The 22,159-nt window shown below is 46.2% G+C and overlaps 1 protein-coding gene across 1 annotated transcript in view; it reads right to left on the bottom strand.

Annotated features, from left to right (window-relative positions):
* TMEM266 (transmembrane protein 266) overlaps positions 1 to 22,159 on the bottom strand; it is a 101,447-nt gene that overhangs the window by 19,102 nt on the left and 60,186 nt on the right. The window contains exons 7-8 of the mRNA XM_060260066.1: positions 20,646 to 20,761; positions 8,135 to 8,327 (exon numbers count right to left, since the gene is read on the bottom strand). Of these exons, the coding sequence (XP_060116049.1) occupies positions 8,135 to 8,327; positions 20,646 to 20,761 (309 nt within the window). The remainder of the gene's footprint in view (positions 1 to 8,134; positions 8,328 to 20,645; positions 20,762 to 22,159) is intronic.

Genomic DNA, 22,159 nt, shown 5'->3' with positions numbered 1-22,159 from the left:
CAGAGTGAAGGGCAGGGTATAAATCCAGTATCATTATCATCTTAATAGGAACCATGATGCAGACTGATACAACAGCGTGCGTGCCATTGCATTCAAGTAAATCTGCATGAGACTGCAGCTTTTAGAATTTGGAAAAACTGGGTGGGTGGGTGAGAAGATCTATATTTTCCTGTGTATCTATCCAAAGCTACTGTAATATATTCTGAGAAAGATTAAAAGCGCAAACATTTTGGGAAAGAAGTATTCTTAACATAGACATGCCACTGCAGTCTTGGCATCTCATAAAGGCCAGGAGCTTTATCTGCAAGCTTTGAAAGGATTTTTACAGGGACATACAAAGAAGGTTGATGCTGTTCTTGCCGTAACCTATTGTACTAGGTCCAGGACTTTTAGAACCTATGGGAAGAATGTTTTGCTATTGACATGCTCGTGGTTATCGTTTTACAAGAGGCAGAGAATGTTCTTCCTGAATGCTAAGTGATGTTGTAACGTCCCCCCAGAGATCATATATCCACTCCCAATGTCAGGCCACAAAAAAATATTTACTGGTTACATTTCCCACATCTCTTTATGCAAAACATTCACAGCACTCCAATGGCCTGAAAATACAAAATGACTTTTTAAACAAAGCATTAGCCAGTTTTTGACTCTTATAAAGAAGAAGAAGATGATATTGGATTTATATCCCGCCCTCCACTCCAAAGAGTCTCAGAGCGGCTCACAATCTCCTTTACCTTCCTCCCCCACAACAGTCACCCTGTGAGGTAGATGAAGATATTGGATTTATATCCCGCCCTCCACTCTGAAGAGTCTCAGAGCGGCTCACAATCTCCTTTATCTTCCTCCCCCACAACAGACACCCTGTGAGGTAGATGAAGATATTGGATTTATATCCCGCCCTCCACTCCAAAGAGTCTCAGAGCGGCTCACAATCTCCTTTATTTTCCTCCCCCACAACAAACACCCTGTGAGGTGGGTGGGGCTGGAGAGGGCTCTCACAGCAGCTGCCCTTTCAAGGACAACCTCTGCCAGAGCTATGGCTGACCCAAGGCCATTCCAGCAGGTGCAAGTGGAGGAGTGGGGAATCAAACCCGGTTCTCCCAGATAAGAGTCCGCACACTTAACCACTACACCAAACAGCACACTCACCTGTTCACTGAAAGGTAATTTTTGTTCAACACAGGTGAGCAGGAAGTAGTTATTCACCAGCCTATTCTTGTCAACCATTTTCACACTAATTCCTATAAGACCTTAGTAATGCTTTAGGAAAAAAGCATCATTTTATAATAGGATAAGTGTAACAGCTCAGGCATGCCTCTGTTTCAAGGGCCCAGGACGAAAGGTAGTAGAGCCCTATAACTTTGGACATCTTGTATCAGCATAGCCTCACTTCTGACTGCAAAACCATGCCTCCTCAAACCATGCCAAAAAAGCAGACCGGTATGTACTATCACATCTGCTGAAGTCCAGTAGCACCTTTAACACCAACGAAGTTTTATTCAGAATGCAAGCTTTCGCGTGCATGCACACTTCATCAGACAATGAAATGGGGTACAGTGGCAAGGGAAATGATGGTGAATGTGGCTGCAGGGAAGCTGCACGCCTGCGCTGCAGAGCGTGCAGAGGGGCTGCCTGTCACTCTGCCGGCTGCATCAGGGCAGGGGTGGAGCTAGGTCAGCCTCACGGCATGCTCTGTGGTGAAGGCGCGCGGCTGCTCCCTGCCGCTTTCAGAGGGGGTGGGATGCCCTGCCTAGGGCACTGGTTGGCCTCGAGCCACTGCTGTACAGGCTCACTGTAAGTTGGCTGCAACTTGATGGCAATTTTTTTTAAAAAAATCTTTTAAGAAGAAGGGATCGGTAGAGATAAAAAGCGAGGATAATACTGATGCATGATGGGCTGTTCCAGAGTTAAGCTTATGCTGCATTTCTCTTTAGAAGCTGACATACCTGCAATCCTGGGCTTACGTTACCTGTACAGTCACCGCGACGCAGATTTGCACAGCTCCCTATGGAGCTTTAACTTAAAGGCCGCTCCATAAAAACACCATACAAAATGAAGGTTAAAAAAAAAAAGCCAAAGCGCACACACAGAATCAGTGAAAGTCTAACATTTCGCTTGGAATCCTGTAACTCTTCATGGTCGCAGCCCAAGCTGAATGTTTTCATTGTTCCTTATGGGGCGAGGGAAATATAACTGGCTTGGGAGGGAGTATCCCATTTCTGGCTCATGCGGCAGGTTAGTTCACTAAAAAAAGCCCATTGTTCAAGGCAGAAACGAGGGGTCTGGAAGACCTCGAGAGGTCCTTGAAGCAGACTTGGCTCAGAAATTTATTACTCCTTCCTACTCCATACCTCCCTTTCTCCAGGGCAGACCTGTGAAGGCTGTGCGGTTCCCAGATGCCACGATTTAACCAGAAACAGGCCAAACGCACTCCACAATGACATGTTGCACAAGCTTGTGGCTCACAAAGCTTTAAGCGAATGGGGTTCCCGTAGTTCCTTGAGTAGGCAGTCTGCAACCATCAGCAGCCCACACCCATGCATCCGGGGGACGTCACTCGTAGCTCTGGGTTTAATGACAAAAGCCCTAGGGGGACACTCAACTGCTGGATTCGAGTCCAGTAGCACCTTAGAGACCAATAAAGTTTTCCAAGTATAAGCTTCTGAAAGTCAAAGCTCCCTTCATCAGAGCTTTGACTCTGGAAAGCTCATACTGTGAAAATCATGTTGGTTTCTAAGGTGCTACTGGATTCAAATTCAGCTGTCTTACTGCAAACCAATAGGGCTACTCTCTGAAACTAAAGAGAACTTTACCTAAATTTTATTATGATCACAGATCAGCAATAGCAAAATAACACATGAAAGAAGAAGACTGCAGATTTATACCCCACCCTTCTCTCTGAATCAGAATCTCAGAGTGGCTCACAATCTCCTTTATCTCCTTCCCCCACAACAGACACCCTGTGAGGTGGGTGGGGCTGAGAGAGCTCTCCCAGAAGTTGCCCTTTCTAGGACAACTCCTACGAGAGCTATGGCCGACCCAAGGCCATTGCAGCAGCTGCAAGCGGAGGAGTGGGGAATCAAACCCGGTTCTCCCAGAAAAGAGTCTGCACACTTAACCACTACACCAAACTGGTTCTATGCAGGGAACGATGCACAGTGAAAAAAAAAATCATAACCTTGTTATAAAGCCTGGGAAGTACAAAAGTTTAAGGCGGATTCTCAAAAGCACAATAATTTCAGGAAATCTCCTTGCATTTGTGCTCCACTCTCAACTGCTTCTAATGTAACCCTTGAGGAATATATGCATAAATGATAAAAGTATTCTCTGGAGGACGGTGCTAAGAAATCTTTTCAAAAAGGGGGAAATGGATTAATGAGCCTCAATACAAACCTGGCTTGGAAAGACGGCGTGCCAACACAGCAAGATTTGAACACAAAGTGCCAATCAGCTGAGCGTGGGCTGTTTTGTGCTGGAAATGCTCATGGGATGAGGAGGAAATCCAGCCTCAACATTTCCATCAGAAGGGCTTTTTTCCCTGGAAAAATAAGCACTGGAACTCTCAAGAGAGAAATGAAGGAGAAATGCACAGGTGCCCCTCATGAACTTTTAGACATTTTTGGAGAATTTTGTTTCCACAAAGAGGTTCCAGAACTTCGTTCCGCTGTGTTCCCCCAGAAAAAAAGCCCTGCCTATCAGGATTACCTCCAGGCTAGCGTAAACTAGTGCAAAACCACCAGATGTTGACACACCGTTTCAGCAGTCCACTGGCAGATTTCTGTTGTTGCAGTTATTGCACTGAGTTCATAGCTGGAAAAACTCATAGCTGTTAACACCACCTTGATTTCAAGAAATAGCAACATCTGTGTCAAAATAAATGATGTAAATTTCCTTTGTTCTTAGCAGCAGACCATTAACCCTGGGGGTGGGCAAGGGAATTAAATGGCATAATCTAGCCGAAGTTAAGGAGAAGAGTTGGCTTTTATGCCCTGCTTTTCTCTACCCAAAGGAGTCTCAAAGCAGCTGACAATCGCCTTCCTTTCCTCTCCCCACAACAGGAACCTTGTGAGGTAGGTGGGGCTGAGACTTCTGAGAGAAGGCTGCCCAGCAGGCTTTGTGTGGAGTACAGGAAGCAGAAAATCCCAGGTTCAATCCCCGGCATCTCCAACTAAAAAGGGTCCAGACAAGTAGGCATGAAAAACCTCAGCTTGAGATCCTGGAGAGCTGCTGCCAGTCTGAGTAGACAGTACTGACTTTGATGGACCGAGGGTCTGATTCAGCATAAGACAGCTTCAGATGTTCATACCAGTGCTCCAAATTAGGCCGTTTTCGCACTCACGTTTTACTGGCGCCACGACCCTCCTGACGCCGGCGAATCTGCATGGATTTCGCACCAGAAGCGCCGGCGCACCCAGAAGCGCCGGCGCACCCAGAAGCGCCGGCTACTTCCGTCGCTAAGCCAGCGCAAACGGAAATCGCAAAGATGCAGGAAAACGTTTGCGCTGGCTTAGCGACGGAAGTAGCCGGCGCTTCTGGGTGCGCCGGCGCTTCTGGTGCGAAATCCATGCAGATTCGCCGGCGTCAGGAGGGTCGTGGCGCCAGTAAAACGTGAGTGCGAAAACACCCTTAGACTCCGCTGCTCTTAACCACTACACCCATTCTGGCTCTCAAGCTTCTTAAGCATATACTTTGAACAAAGTCAAAATCCAACTGATTTCAAAGCAAGAGTTCTGCACATGCTTAAAATATTTCCCACTAAAAACCACCATGTGCTTAGTCATGACCGGACCATGGATATAGCTTGTTCTAAAAGCTAACACTGTTAATGATAAAGTTTGCAAGCAAGCCAACACACCGGTTTGCATAATGTAGCAATTTTGCAATTAAAGCCAGTTGCTAACCATCCCCACCCCCTGGCCAATCAACAGAAAATAAACTTCTGGAGCTATGACTTCCTGGCCTCCCCTGAAGTTAGGGTTGGCAATGCCCAGGTGGGGCCAAGAGTTCTTCGTGGATTCCCAGTGCTTTCCAGACTTAGAGAGATTAATGCTCCCTCCCCCGGGAAATGGCAGTTTTGGAGGCTGGACTCTGTGAAATCACTTCTCCACTAAGCTCCCATTGGTCCCCAAACTCTGGTCTCCTCTGGCATGGCCTTCAAATCTTCAGGAATTTCTCCAGCCAGACCTGGCAACTCTCCTTGAATCCCCCTTTACAGCTGTGACTACTCTGCTCATCCAGGTTTGCAGGGACTGAGGGATGCTCATGGTTTGTAGAATGGGGAATGGGCATGAAGTAACCCATGGGGGACAACACAACTGTTTCTTTAGTAAGACGCAAGCCTTTTGGCCCCTTAAAGGCTAATGAAGAAGAAGAAGATGATATTGGATTTATATCCCGCCCTCCACTCCGAAGAGTCTCAGAGCGGCTCACAATCTCCTTTCCCTTCCTCCCCCACAACAGACAACCTGTGAGGTAGAAGAAGATATTGGATTTATATCCTGCCCTCCACTCCGAAGAGTCTCAGAGCGGCTCACCATCTCCTTTCCCTTCCTCCCCCACAACAGACACCCTGTGAGGTAGATGAAGATATTGGATTTATATCCCGCCCTCCACTCCGAAGAGTCTCAGAGCGGCTCACAATCTCCTTTCCCTTCCTCCCCCACAACAGACACCCTGTGAGGTAGATGAAGATATTGGATTTATATCTCGCCCTACACTCCGAAGAGTCTCAGAGTGGCTCACAATCTCCTTTCCCTTCCTCCCCCACAACAGACACCCTGTGAGGTAGATGAAGATATTGGATTTATATCCCGCCCTACACTCCGAAGAGTCTCAGAGTGGCTCACAATCTCCTTTCCCTTCCTCCCCCACAACAGACAACCTGTGAGGTAGAAGAAGATATTGGATTTATATCCTGCCCTCCACTCCGAAGAGTCTCAGAGCGGCTCACAATCTCCTTTCCCTTCCTCCCCCACAACAGACACCCTGTGAGGTAGATGAAGATATTGGATTTATATCTCGCCCTACACTCCGAAGAGTCTCAGAGTGGCTCACAATCTCCTTTCCCTTCCTCCCCCACAACAGACACCCTGTGAGGTAGATGAAGATATTGGATTTATATCCCGCCCTACACTCCGAAGAGTCTCAGAGTGGCTCACAATCTCCTTTCCCTTCCTCCCCCACAACAGACACCCTGTGAGGTGGGTGGGGCTGGAGAAGGCTCTCACAGCAGCTGCCCTTTCAAGGACAGAGGCTCAGAGTGGCTTACAATCTCCTTTCCCTTCCTCCCCCACAACAGACACCCTGTGAGGTAGATGAAGATATTGGATTTATATCCTGCCCTCCACTCCGAAGAGTCTCAGAGCAGCTCACAATCTCCTTTCCCTTCCTCCCCCACAACAGACACCCTGTGAGGTGGGTGGGGCTGGAGAGGGCTCTCACAGCAGCTGCCCTTTCAAGGACAACCTCTGCCAGGGCTATGGCTGACCCAAGGCCATTCCAGCAGGTGCAAGTGAAGGAGTGGGGAATCAAACCCGGTTCTCCCAGATAAGAGTCCGCACACTTAACCACTACACCAAACTGGCTCTCTAATGAGATTTTACAGCAGAATACAATCCCATGGGACTAAAGCTTACATTGCTGGACAAGGTGAGCACCAGTCCACAAGAACTTATGCTGGAATAAAACCTTCTTAGTCTTTAAGAGGCCACAGGACTCAGTTTTATTTTTGCTGAAACAGTTCAACAGGGCTACCCCCTGGAATTAGTTAATGAGACAGATACTACCTTTCTTCACTGCTTCCAGCTGCATGGACTTCCATCATCTCAGTGGGAGATGAGCACCCCAGCACATCCAGGACCAAGAGTCTCAAATCAGAGCACTGAATTCATCAAAAGACAACTAATTGACAGTGTAACGCTATCCAAGGCATGTTGTGTGGGGTCACAGCTGGGCAACCAGGCTTATAGCCAGATGTACATTGAGAGATCCCACCTCAAAAGTCACTAGTTCACACAGCACTCTGAGGGAAGGAAAGTTCCCCTCCTGCCCTGCTTTTGCTAGCGAAAACAGCAGCCTTTGTAGGCTTCTGTGATCACAGTGGAAGGAGCTGAAGCACCCCAGCACATCCAGTAGCAAGAGTCTTGATTAAGGGCACTCCAGCCCTTTCTGGAATACCTTATTATAGCATTAGGAATTATAGCACTGGAAAAAGTGCAGAAAGGGGCAACTAGAATGACTAAAGGGTTGGAACACTTTTTCTATGAAGAAAGGTTAAAATGCTGGGGGCTCTTTAGCTTGGAGAATCGTCAACTGCGGAGTGGCATGATAAGAGGTTTACAAGATTATGCACGGGATAGAGAAGGTAGAGAAAGAAATCCTTTTCTCCCTTTCTCACAATACGAGAATTCGTGGGCATTCAATGAAATTGCTGAGCCGTCGGGTCAGAACAGATAAAAGGAAGTATTTATTCACACAAAGGGTGATTAACACATGGAATTCACTGCCACAGGAGGTGGTGGCAGCTACGTGCATAGACAGCTTCAAGAGGGGACTGGATAAACATACAGAGCAGAGGTCCATCAGTGGCTATTAGCCACAGCGTATTGTTGGAACTCTCTGTCTGGGGCAGTGATGCTCTGTATTCTTGATGCTTTGGGGTGGGGGGGGGGCACAGTGGGAGGGCTTCTAGTGTCCTGGCTCCACTGGTTGATCTCCTGATGGCACTTGGGTTGTTTTGGCCACTGTGTGACACAAGAGTGTTGGACTGGATGGGTCATTGGCCTGATCCAACATGGCTTCTCTTATGTTCCTATGTTCTTAGGCTGGTGAAATCAGGGTGGGAGGGGAAACTGGAAGCTCCTTCTCTCCCTTCCAGTGAGCAAGTGTTTTTATTTTAAGTGCCTGACTGACATCCAAATGCAAGTCCAGTCGTGCACTGATGATCCAACACGAGTCAGGCATCTTGTGCTGTTTGGCCCTGGGATGTCCCCCCTGTATTTCAGTCCTGACAAAATCACTACTTAGCCGCTCCTTCCAAGTGCCGATGAGGATTGTACCCAGACCCTACAGAAATCAACGGAGGTGGCTGGACAGCGACACTTGCCCTTGGCTGCGCAGCACAGCCGCTGCTCACCTCGAGGCGGTCGCAGTTCGGTGATGTTCTCGGTCGTCTCGTCGTCGTCGGAATCCCCTGCAACAGCCACCACTTTGTACCTGTTGCTGCTCTGCTTGTTCAGCATATGAGGCACCTGCAAGGCAGCTTCCCTCTCCGCGGCCAGGTCCAGATCTTGCTGAGCCAGGTGAGCTCTCAGCTGCCTGATTTCAAACTATGGCAGAGACAAGGGAGAAGGGAGGGTATGGAGAAAGAGGGGGGGGGGGAACAGATGAAAAAGGCTGCAGAGAGACACTGGCACATGAAAACCACTTGCTGAACAGGTCTGCGTCAAACAGTGTTCTTAAAAGGCATTGGGGAAAAAAAGAGTTTGTGTTTCCGGCCTCTGGTGCAGTAGCCTCACACCAACCTGCTTGATGCACATCTTAATTCTTCTGCGCTCTAGAGCAGAAGTTCCCAACCTTCTTGGTATGGTGCCCCACAGATATAAATTGGCTTGGTGTGGTAATTCGTTTGGGGCTGGCCCAAAGTTTTTTGGTGCCCTAGGTAAACTATGACCATGGCCGCATCTAATTCAGCATTCCGTTTGGGGCAGTGGCTAAGCAGATGTTTTTGAGAATCCAACAAACATCAGACAAAGAGTACAGCTGCCACCAAAATGAACACCAAGCGAGTGGCATTCCCACATACACAGCCTTTGCGTATGGAGGTTATATTCTAGCCTTTGACCACCTGCTCCTTCTCCATTACTCCATCTAATCCCCCCATAAGATTTGAAGAAACTCACTCTAGTAACCTTCAAGTCATGTTTTACTTGATCAACGGGTGTATGCGGTGAAGAGAAAAATATCAACTAATGCATGAAATGGAAGCTGCAGAAGTTTATGTTGCATGTTGGAAGTTGCAGAAGTTTAGCGACTACGTTTTATAGACAAAGAGCATTACTACGTTCCCCTCCCCACCCCGACCCCAAGTTAAACTCACACAAATGGTGACCATATAAACTAAGCTTGTTATTCCAGTTTGGTACTTCCATCTGTCAAATACCTTTATTATGTGGCATGCTAATTTGCTGTTCACCCTCCGTCCATATGTACAGATGGTGACTTCCATTTCAATGTAGAAGCGTGTGATCACAGGTGCTGCTGGGCTCGGACTTTTTTCCCAAAGAGCCATCTTGTAAAGCTTGAAGAATGTGAAGATCGTGGATCACGCAGGCCCAACCAGTTCAAGTTCACGTTCAAGCCATCAATCATTCTGAGAGCACACCCCAAAGGAAACCGGCCCAAAGCTCTTTGGGTGGTTTTAGAAGATATATTGGCCAGATTTTAAGTAATTTTAAAAAAGAAGTCGTAAAGTTTTCAGGGCAGAGTGAAACAGAATTCAAATAAATAAGGTAAGACAGGAAACCGAAGTTAAGTCAGTCCACGTCCTCAAGGTTGAGGGAAGGGAGGGAGGGATGGTCATTTAAGAGATGCTTAATATTTGTAGATCAAGATGGGGAGCTGTGTTACTCTTCAAGTTGCAATAGAAAACAGCAAGAGTCCAGGAGCACCTTAAAGACTAACAAAATTTGGGGCAGGGGAAAAGCTTTCTTGAGTCCCATACATATAAATCCACAATAGCCTAGTAACATTTATAAGAAGTGAAGACTTGGAAGCAAGAACACCTTTCAAAAATCAGGTCTTGACGCATCCTTCACCTCAGAAATGCCATCCGTCTTCTATCTGTCTGTTTGTCTGTCTATCATGTTAGATTTATAACCCGCCCATTCTATAAAAACTCAAGGCGGCTAACAACATAAAATAAACAGAGGCAACATTAGTAAAGAGTATTAAAACCATGACAATAAAACAATGAAATAAAATCACAATGGTGCTTTTCGCTATATAACAGTACTGTCTGCTGAGAGACAGCAGCTGGTCAAGGCGACCCTCTAAAGGTGAGGCAGGATTTGGATCCAGGTTTTTCGGGGTTAAATCCACCCTTCTGGTCACTGCCCCAACACCACCTCCTCTTGTTTCCACGCAATGTAGCAATGTACGGAAGCAGCCCTCTATTGTGAGACCTGGTGAGGCGGCTCCCTCATGCGGTGGACGTGAGGCACATTTAAAAAAAAGGACAAGGAGGATGATCCCATTGAAGAAGAAGAAGGCTACAGATTTATACCCCACCCTTCTGTCTGAATCAGACTCAGAGCGGCTCACAATCTCCTTTATCTCCTTCCCCCCACAACAAACATCCTGTGAGGTGAGTGGGGTTGAGAGGGCTCTCACAGCAGCTGCCCTTTCAAGGACAACCTCTGCCAGAGCTGTGGCTGACCCAAGGCCGTTCCAGCAGGTGCAAGTGGAGGAGTGGGGAATCAAACCCGGTTCTCCCAGATAAGAGTCCGCATGCTTAACCACTTCACCAAACTGGCTCTCATAGCACGGAGGATGCCCAGGCACCGAGGACAGTGCCGTGGCTGGGCAAGTGAAGTGATAAGATACAATCACCAGCCTATAACCAGACTATTGTGTATTTATATGTGTGTGTTAAGTGGCAGCCAAGAGCACGATCATTCATACTGTAGTATTGCATGGGTAAGAAAACTGAGCAATGAAGCAGACAGGGAGCTGACTCACTTCAAATGTGGTGTTGGAGGAGAGATTTGCAGATATTAAAGATAAAGGTAGTCCCCTGTGCGAGCACCAGTCGTTTCTGACTCTGGGGTGACGTCGCATCATGATGTTTTCATGGCAAACTTTTTTACGGGGTGGTTTACCATTGCCTTCCCCGGTCACCTATGCTTTACCCTCCAGCAAGTTGCGTCCTCATTTTACCGACCTCAGAAGGATGGAAGGCTGAGTCAACCTTGAGCCAGCTACCTGAGCCCAGCTTCTGCCGGGATTGAACTCAGGTCGTGAGCAGAGCTTGGACTGCAGGACTGCAGCTGACCACTCCGCGCTGATATCTGCCCAACATTTATTTATTTATTTATTTTTCGCATTTATATCCCGCCTTCCCCGCCGAAGCAGGCTCAGGGCGGCTAACAACATTAAGTGAGAACAAAGCTAACTGAAGGTGACAGAGTCCATTAACGGGGAAAATCTGGGATGTGGACACTCCAACCTTAAGCAAAGGAACAAGACTAACGATCCCAGGAAACATTCTGAGTGAGAGACAGATATTGTAGACCACCAAAAAGACAAACCGGTGGATTCTTGATCACGTCAAGTCTGAACTCTCCTTTGAAGCTAAAACAAGTAAACTGAGGCCGTCATACTTTGATCACACGATGAGAAGACAAGAGTAACTGGAGAAGGCAAAGTTCGAGTCCAGTGGCAACTTTAAGACCAATCAAGCTTCATTCAAGATATGAGCTTTCGTGTGCATGCACACTTCTTCAGATACACTGAAATTGAAGTTACCAGTCTGTATGTATAGGTAGAAGGTGAGCAGTAAATCAGCATAAATATAATCAAAGATGTTAAGCAGATCCAAGGACCAAACTGAAACAACATGCTTAGTTTATATGGTCACCATTTGTTTGGGTTTAATTCCGGGGTGGGGGGAACCTAACAAAGGAAATAAATATATCAAACTTGGAGACAGATGGGCACATGTACCCTTGTTAATTGTGGAATACTGAGAGTAATTAACAGACCCTGTTGCTAGGAAAAGCTGAAGGCAGTAGGAAAAGAGGAAGACCCAACATGAGATGGATCGACTCAATCAAAGAAACCATGGCTCTCAGTTCACAAGGGTCAGAGCAAGGCTGTTAACGATGGGACAATTTGGAGATCATTAATTCATAGAGTCGCATTTAAGCTGGAAGAAACTTAACAACACTTAACATGCATGCACATCTATATGACTCCACGTATTCCAGGATCTCCCAAGCACATCTGTCATCACCGAGACACAAAGTTACATTTTCACTTCTGGAAGAAAAAGATTAATATCAAAAGTACACTGTCTGTTAAGGGTCATCCCATCGCATGCAGGGAAGTGGAAGGCCAAACTGACTGGCTAGGAACCACAGCGAGCATAGTTCGGCTGGCCAGAAATGCTCCCCAACCACTTCCAGGTCAACTTGTTCAGGAAGCCTGAGTTGGGGTCACCAGGTCAAGTCTACTGTGCTGCTCTTTGGGAAACGGTTAAGCGAGCCCCCAAGCGGCATTGAACAAACCGTAAAATAAGAGAAAGCAATGAAGATGCAGAATGGAAGAGACGAAGGGGAGGAGGGTGAAAGAGTGAAGTTTGCCAACAGTGCTACAAGCCTGGCCACAAGATCAACCTCAGATCCTACAAATCTGCTGGGAGGTTCTACAGCTGTCTCTTTGCTCTTGTGATCCGAGAGGACACGGGGTTTTTTTGCAAATCAGACACTTGTGCAGATGAACGACAAATATAATTGATGAACATAAGAACATAAGAGAAGCCATGTTGGATCAGGCCAATGGCCCATCCAGTCCAACACTCTGTGTCACACAGTGGCCAACCCCCCCCTCCCCAAGTGCCATCAGGAGGCAAGCACCAAGAATACAGAGCATCACTGCCCCAGACAGTTCCAATAATATGCTGTGACTAATAGCCCCTAATGGACCTCTGCTCCATATTTTTATCCAATCCCCTCGAAGCTGGCTATGCTTGTAGCTGCCACCATCTCCTGTGGCAGTGAATTCCACATGTTAATCATCCTTTGGTGAAGAAGGACTTCCTTTTATCTGCTTTTACCTGTCTGCTCAGCAATTTCATTGAATGCCCACGAGTTCTTGTATTGTGAGAAAGGGAGAAAAGTACTTGCTTTCTCTATTTTCTCCATCTCATGCATAATCTTGTAAACCTCTATCATGTCATCCCGCAGTTGACATTTCTCCAAGCTGAAGAGCCCCAAGCGGTTTAATGCAATGAAGATGATATTGGATTTATACCCCACACTCCACTCTGAATTTCAGAGTATCAGAGCGGCTCACAATCTCCTTTATCTTCCTCCCCTACAACTGACACCCTGTGAGGTGGGTGGAGCTGAGAGAGCTTTCCCAGAAGCTGCCCTTTCAAGGACAGCTCTGCGAGAACTATGGCTGATCCAAGGCCATGCCAGCAGCTGCAAGTGGAGGAGTGGGGAATCAAACCTGGTTCTCCCAGATAAGAGTCTGCCTACTTAATCACTGCACCAAACCACCTGGCATTTCAAAGGTGTGTGCATTTCAAAGAATCAAAAGAATGTAGAGAGCCAAACTTCAGATAAACGCATAACAAAAAAGTGGCTTTGCTGCCATCTTACGACCAACAGAGGGAAATGCACACACCTAGCCTCACTTTCTGACACATCAAGTAAGGCTGGCGGAAAGTGTTATGAAGTCTCAGCCGGCCTGTGATGGCCCTGCAGTCACATTAGGAGGAGACTTTATTCACGTTACGAGGAGACAAAATCACTGGAAAAGATGATAATGCTAGAAAAAGTCAGAAGGCAGCTGGAAAAGAGGAACATGGACTGGCCCCATCAAGGAAGCCACGACCCTTGGTTTGCAAGGATGTTTCGGAGGTCATTAATTCATACGGCTGCTGAAACTCAGAAGCGAATTGATGCTACCTAACATACACCCTAGCTGCCCAAGAAAGAATTGCCTGGCCCCTTTTCTACTGTCTTTTAGACAGTGGGCAAAGCCTTTGGGTGTAGTGGTTAAGTGTGCGGACTCTTATCTGGGAGAACCGGGTTGGATTCCCCACTCCTCCACTTGCAGCTGCTGGAATGGCCTTGGGTCAGCCATAGCTCTCCCAGAGGTTATCCTTGAAAGGGCAGCTTCTGGGAAGAGCTCTCTCAGCCCCACCCACCTCACAGGGTGTCTGTTGTGGGGGAGGAAGATAAAGGAGATTGTAAGCCGCTCTGAGACTCGGAGTGGAGGGCAGGATATAAATCCAATATCTTCTTCTTCTTGGATGGCCCCATCTGGTCAGATCTCAGGAAGCTAAGCAGGGTTGGCCCTGGTTAGTACTTGGATGGGAGACCAACCAAGAATTACAGTGCTGCTACTCAGGAGGCAGGCAACGGCAAACCGCCTTCGAACGTCTCTTGCCCTGAAAACCCTGAGGGGGCACCACAGGTCAGCTGTAATCTGACGGCACTTTTCACCACCAAAGTCTGCTTGCCTGGCCTGCTAGCTATAAAGGATAGGTTAGGGCTTTCCTCCCGGCCCCTCTTTGCTGTCGCTGCTGCCCCTAAGTAAGGTGCTCAATTCTCATAAGAACATGAGAAGCCATGTTGGATCAGGCCAACGGCCTATCCAGTCCAACACTCTGTGTCACATAAGAACATAAGAGAAGCCATGTTGGATCAGGCCAGTCGCCCCTCCAGTCCAACACTCTGTGCCACATAAGAACATGAGAGAAGCCATGTTGGATCAGGCCAGTGGCCCCTCCAGTCCAACACTCTGTGTCACATAAGAACATTAGAGAAGCCATGTTGGATAAGGCCAGTGGCCCATCCAGTCCAACACTCTGTGTCACATAAGAACATGAGAAGCCATGCTGGATCAGGCCAACGGCCTATCCAGTCCAACACTCTGAGTCACATAAGAACATAAGAGAAGCCATGTTGGATCAGGCCAGTGGCCCCTCCAGTCCAACACTCTGTGTCACATAAGAACACGAGAAGCCATGCTGGATTAGGCCAACGGCCCTTCCAGTCCAACACTCTGTGTCACATAAGAACATGAGAGAAGCCATGTTGGATCAGGCCAGTGGCCCATCCAGTCCAACACTCTGTGTCACATAAGAACATGAGAAGCCATGTTGGATCAGGCCAACGGCCTAACCAGTCCAACACTCTGTGTCACATAAGAACATAAGAGAAGCCATGTTGGATCAGGCCAACGGCCCATCCAGTCCAACACTCTGTATCACACAGTGGCCAATAATTTATATAAAAATTATATATAATATAATATAATATAATATAATATAATATTTATATAATAATATAATAATAATAATATTAAATTTTATTTATATCCCGCCCTCCCCGCCTAGGCGGCTCAGGGCGGCTAACAACAATTCTTACATTAACATAAATGGAAAAAACTTTAAATTTAACAATTAAAAAATTAAACATATAAAAACCAGTTAGTTAAGTTAAAATACATAATTCAAATCACATTAAATGTGTCTGGCAGCAATAACTGTTCTGGCGCTGGTTCTGCTAGTTTAAATAGTTCCATGATCGTATTATAGATGGCGGTTCTTTATTCTTAGCAACTCAGCAGTCGATTTATAATTATATAATAATTACATAATAATTTCGGCTGCTCCTGGTATGATTTTAAGATGTTCTTTGGTTCATCCTATATTAGCATTTTATGTTTATTATGGCGTTTACTGTATTTGATTCATTATGCTAGAAGAAAGGTGGCACTGACATTTCTTTTTTAAATACTGTGTAGTTTAAATTTATTATTATGATTACTATTATTATTATTAAATTTATAAACCTCCCTCCCCTCCAAGTTCTTATGGCGTGTGTATGTGCATGTACTCATGTACCAAGGGCTTTTTTTTTGTAGCAGGAACTCCTCCACATATTAGGCTACACCCCCCTGATGTAGCCAATCCTCCCAAGAGCTTACAGTAGGCCCTGTAAGCTCTTGGAGGACTGGATACATCAGGGGGGTGTAGCCTAATATGCAAAGGAATTCCTGATACAAAAAAGCCCTGGTCTTGACTATGCATGTTGTAAAGCAAGGGTCTCCAAGACAGTGCCCATGTGCACTACGGTGCTATCGACACCTTTCCCAGTTCCCACTAAAGGTTTTTAGAAAGTGGATGGGGACAGGTGGGCTTCCGCTTGGCAAGGTTTCTGATTGGCTGTAGAATTTTTTTTTTAAAATGTTGCACAGGGATCTTCAGTGTATGACTGAAGGTAGGCTGCAGCAGCCATTTTGTGGATGGCTCCGCCTTCTGTGGCAGTCGTTTTGTGGCTGGCTCCTCCCTCCATGGCAGCATGGGTTAGAGAAGGTAGAGAAAGAAGTACTTCCCCCCCCTTTCTCACCATACAAGAACTCGTGGACTCAATGAAATTACGGAGCAGTTGGGTTAGAACAGATAAAAGGAAGTACTTCTTCACCCAAAGGTTGATTGACACACAGAATTCACTGCCACAGGAGGTGGCGCCAGCTACATGCATAGCCAGCTTCAAGAGGGGATTGGATAAGCATATGGAGCAGAGGTCCATCAGTGGCTATTAGCCACAGGGTATTGATGAAACTCTCTGTCTGGGGTAGTGATGCTCTGTATTCTTGGTGCTTAGAGGGGCACAGTGGGAAGGCTTCTAGCCCCACTGATGGACCTCCTGATGGCACCTGGGTTTTTTTGGCCACTGTGTGACACGGAGTGTTGGACTGGATGGGCCATTGACCTGATCCAGCATGGCTTCTCTTATGTTCTTATGTTTTATGGCTGGGCCCACCATGTTATGCCAGAATTCTAAAGGTGTCCACAGTCTCAGATAAGTTGGAAACTACTGTTATAAAGGACCAGTGACATAAGAATGCACACAAATCCCTCCTCGCTTGCATGAGGTGGCTCTCTGTGCTGCTCTCGCAGGAGAACTGAAGTGCACCGCTGTGTGATGCCTCTTTTATATGTGTGCACATGCATGCGATGCACTAAGCAATTATTTATAAACAGCTATAAAAGGACAGAGAGCAATACAGGCCTCTAGGGAAGACATTTTTATGACGGGGCACATAAAACAAAGGGCTACCCTGTTGGTGTTTTACAACGTACACACATACGGATGGGCTATCAATGAATCATATGGTTTTTCCCTTTAACGGCCCAGCAGCTGGGAATGATTGGCATCGCCTTGGATGGATCAATGAACACTTTAACCAAGAGCTTGTTCCTCTCTAATGCAACAGCCATAATTCTATTCTATTAGTGCTCTCTGGACGGTGCGCTCTGCCCAAACACTCATCTGCCACTGGGACACCGTCCAATGTTTACTTCCATTAGTTTGGGCCACTGTTGGTAACTGTACCAGGAAAAAGAAAGAAAAAAAGAACAGGAGACAGTCGCAAATGAGCAATTTATGGGCCAGAATGAAATGCAGGATGATCTCGGTTGCCTTCCAACCACTGAGGAAACGACTGGTCATTAGAAATAAATTAAAGGCATTGAAGAAGGAATAACAAAAGTTTCCAGTGAAAACAGCTCTACCATTTAAATAATAAAAAAGTCCTACCACAGATTGCCTATTCTGCTGAAAGGGAACAAAGATTCTTCAACTTCTAGGGATTACGGTTTGGAGGACAGATTAAGGCTACAAAATTAGCCAGACTGACTGTTGGGAGTGGATGCGCACCACATAATGCCATTAACCGTCACTGCAGCACAGCACATCAAAACTCTTCCCTCACCTTATTATGTGCCTCCCTCCATCTCTGTATGACCTGATACTTTTTTCTCTTACAGATACACAAAAACAGGGGTGGCCAAACTGTGGCTTGTGTGGCTCACAAAGCCCCCACCGCCTTGTTGGGTCAGCTTGGAGAAGATATTTGTCTCTTTAAAATACTTCGCCAAGCCAGCGGGCAGCTTGGAGAATGCACTCAAAATTAAATTCCAGTTTTGTTTCCACCTCTCCGTCTCACCCACTATTTGCCTCCCTCCCTCCCTTGTGGCTCTCAAACATCAGACATTTATGTCTTCCAGTTCTCAAATATCTGGCATTTATTCTATGTGCCTCTTACAGTAAACAAGTTTAGCCACCCCTGCATTAAAGTCTCCAGCTCCTTCCACAATTCGAATCATAGCCCCAGCGCTGGCTATTGAAAGGGCTCTGTGTGTGTGTGTGCGCGCTGGTAGTTCTATACATAGAACTTCCAGAGCCTTGCCTAGTCTGACCCCCAACTTGCTTGCCTTTGTCATCAGAGCCAAGCAGCCAAAGGCATGCAAAGAAGGTGAACTAAAGACTGTGGGACCAATAGGAGGGAGACTTGAAACACTCACAACCAGCCATATTTGTGAAGCTGTTGTTACGGAAGATAAACAACAACATCTACTTGCTACTAAGCTAGCACAGTCTGCATTTCCCACCCCACCCCCACATCCTAAACTTAAAAACAAACTTCTGTTCTTAAACATATGGCATTTGGTGTGTTCCTCCCCATCCTCAAATTCTTCTGTCCTGAACACTTTAGGGCAGGGGTGTACAACTCATTTATTATGAGGGCCGGATCTGACATAAATGAGACCTTGCTGGGCCAGGCCATGTTGGATTGGGCCATGTGTGTTCATATTTGAGATTAGGTAGAGATATAAGGACACAAACACAATTAAAGATCTTTTTAAAAAAAAACAAACGTTAAAATAAAACAGGCTTAAAATATTAGCACTTGCTGGTCTTAAAGGTGCTTTCTTTGTATTTCTCCCATGGGACCCAGGACAAAGGAAGCTCTGGCTCTTTCCTTCCTTCCTCAGGGGACCAGGAGGGTGAAGAGCCTCAGCCAACAGAGGGATGAGAGGCTTGGCTCAGTAGCTCTGTTGTGTGATTGCAAAAGCTTGGCAAAGCAAGCTCTGCCTCTCCCCCTTCTCCTCGAGGGAGGAGCCTCAGCCGATGGAGAAAACAGACTTTGCTCTGTAGCTCCTGTGCAATTGAGCAAGCCTGACAAAACAAGCTGTGATGCAAAAGGAAGCAAGGCAGAGGGAGAAGGAAGCAGATAATAGCTAGTTGCTTGGGGGCCTTGATTCAGCCCCTGGGCTGCATGTTTGACACCCTTGCTTTAGGGACATAGTTGCCTCCATGGGGCAGCCATGGACTTTCTTGGTTGTCTCCCATCCAAGTACTAAGCAAGGTTGGCTCTGCTTAGCTCCCGCGATGTGACAAGATCAAGCTACTGTGGTCCATCCACGTCAGGGTAAACAGACAAGGGTGGTTTGCCATTGCTTGTCTGTGCCCAGGACTGCCTCTGTGTTATGACTATGGGCTCCTGTGGTGGGCTGACCTTGTGTAGTTTCCAATGAGATCAGACAAAAGTGCTACTGGAGCCTAATCTAACAATAGGGAAAGCTGTAATCTTGCAGGGATTACACAAACAAGAGAGTATCCTTTGAAACAGATTCAGGGATGCTTCAGGAAGAGGTCAAAAAAAAAAGAAGGGGAAAAAAAGAGGAACTTCTGCTATGACTCAAAAGTACATTTTAATTTTCAGCCAGATTACTTTGCCAAAGTGCAACATCTGGAAAATAAATAATGTTTAATGTTCATCGAGACGTGGCTACAGCATCACTCAGCAATGGAAATGTTGAAAGATGTGATGCTGGGTAGTTTATGAGAAGGAAACCTCAAGGTGAGAATTAATTTGTCGCGTGCGTTCACTCTGCCACGGCTGGCACACATTAGAAAAGAGAGCTGTGCGCAATTGTCACCATGCTGGTAATGGTAAAACAAGGATGGTGTACACAACAAAGGAAAAAAAAACCTTACACGGTGTGAGCCACTTTGGGTCCCCTTTGGGGGAAAAGACAGGGATATGTGAGCTAAATAATAATAATAATAATAATAATAATAATAATAATAATAATAATAAGAAGAAGAAGAAGAAGAAGAAGAAGAAGAAGAAGGAGAAGGAGAAGGAGAAGGAGGAGAAGAAGAAGAAGAAGAAGCTATACCTGTGGGGGAGAGGCTTGACATATGTTTGATGAGACCATGGGTGCCCCTTTTTGAGCTTTTGTGTGCAAACTTAGGCACACTCAGACTGATTTTGCACTAACCTTGGTCCGTGGCCAGCTTCCCTTTTTCTCCAGAGCGAACTTAGCGATTTTGTGCAAGCTGCTCCACGCTGCCATTTTTCATCGGGGCAGCCCCCGATTTGACGAGCAGCAACGTAAACCTGAAAAAATGGCGCAGAGCAGCTTGTGCAAAATCGCTACGTTCACTCTGAAGAAAAAGGGAAGCCGGCTGCAGACCAAGGTTAGTGTGAAATCAGTCTCCCTGCCTACCAAGCTCCACACAGGGGCAGACACTTGTTTCACTCTATACTTCTCCCCCTATCATGTCTTCCCACAACCCAATAAAGCAATGCACAAAAATCAAACAGGCTGCAGAATACATTTCTACTGGTGCAGAACTTCCATTAACCTGCAAAAAAGGAGGAAGAGGAGATTGGATTTATAACCTGCCCTTCACTGGGAGTCTCAGAGAGGCTTATCTCCTTTCCCTTCCCCTCCCCACAACAGACACCCTGTGGATGGGGCTGAGAGAGCTTTGCTGTTGAGCAGAACAGCTTTGAGAGAACTGTGACTGATCCAAGGTCATGCCAGCAGGTGGAGGAGTGGAGAATCATATCCAGTTCTCCCAGATTAGGGTCCGTGCTACAAACTATTACACCAAACCGGCTGCCAGTTAACTACTTTTTAAAGAGTATGCATATACAACTACGTTCACGCCCCTGCAGAGCTGATCTTTTCTTTCTATGAAAACACGTCCCATTTAGCATAACCATTAAGCTGCTTACTTACATTCTTACACACACACACAACTGGACCTTACCCCTTGTTCTTGGCAGATCTGAGTTAGTCTTTCCAGCTGCTCGTCTTGGATGACTTTCGCCTTCTCATATTGTTGAATCACCATTTCCATCTCCACTTTTACTGGCAGTACATAAGCTAGAAACCACAACAAAGCAGTCTGTGAGCTTATGGGAAAAGTTGGCCGTAGCTATAAGAAGTGCAGCAACCCACCGCCTTCCTAGAAAGTCTACTCTTTTTAACCACTGTGGGAACAATCCTACAAAGCAACATGGTCCGCATTTAATCGGGCCCTTAAGAAGGTAACAACGGCCATCTTCAATGAAAGAATCAGGAAATAGTGGGCTCTTCTGCATTCTCGTTTTATTACTTTAGGTCCCCGTCCCCGTTTCTGCTTGTGTTTTGGTCCCTCTAGTGGTCGATTTGATTGCTGTATTTCCAGCATGAAAACCTGCATTTTAAATCTGCAGGGAGATATGCCAGACTGTGGAGGACGGTAAGCAGTGGGTGCCGAAGGTCTCAGTACTGGGTCTCATGCTCTTTAACTTGTTCATTAATGATTTGGAGTTTGGAGTAAGCAGTGAAGTGCTCAAGTTTGCAGATGACACTAAATTGTTTAGGGTGGTGAGAACCAGAGAGGATTGTGAGGGACTCCAAAGAGATCTGTTGAGGCTGGGTGAGTGGGCATCAACGTGGCAGATGAGGTTCAATGTGGCCAAGTGCAAAGTAATGCACATTGGGGCCAAGAATCCCAGCTCAAATACAAGTTGATGGGTTGTGAACTGGCAGAGACTGACCAAGAGAGAGTCGTGGTAGATAACTCACTGAAAATGTCAAGACAGTGTGCAATTGCAATAAAAAAGGCCAACGCTATGCTGGGAATTATTAAGAAGGGAATTGAAAACAAATCAGCCAGTATCATAATGCCCCTGTATAAATCGATGGTGCGGTCTCATTTGGAATACTGTGTGCAATTCTGGTCACCGCACCTCAAAAAGGACATTATAGCATTGGAAAAAGTGCAGAAAAGGACAACTAGAATGATTAAAGGGTTGGAACACTTTCCCTATGAAGAAAGGTTAAAACGCTTGGGGCTCTTTAGCTTGGAGAAACGTCGACTGCGGGGTGACATGATAGAGGTTTACAAGATTATGCATGGGATGGAGAAAGTAGAGAAAGAAGTCCTTTTCTCCCTTTCTCACAATACGAGAACTTGTGGGCATTCAATGAAATTGCTGAGCAGTCAGGTTAAAACGGATAAAAGGAAGTACTTCTTCACCCAAAGGGTGATATATATATATTGGCCACTGTGTGACACAGAGTGTTGGACTGGATGGGCCATTGGCCTGATCCAACATGGCTTATCTTTACATATAGTCATGTAATATCGAATCAACCACTAGATGGAGCAAAACACAGGCAAAAAAGACACTCCTCCTCAAGCAATAGGGATACACAAACGAAAATGATAAAGAAATAAGAGTTTGAAAAGGCCTCTACCTTGTCAGCATTAGGAAGGACTCATTCTGTCTAAAG

The sequence above is a fragment of the Heteronotia binoei genome, chromosome 19 (genome assembly GCF_032191835.1).
Source record: "Heteronotia binoei isolate CCM8104 ecotype False Entrance Well chromosome 19, APGP_CSIRO_Hbin_v1, whole genome shotgun sequence".
NCBI classification, from domain to species: domain Eukaryota; kingdom Metazoa; phylum Chordata; class Lepidosauria; order Squamata; family Gekkonidae; genus Heteronotia; species Heteronotia binoei.
This window is presented reverse-complemented; position numbering and strand designations above follow the sequence as displayed.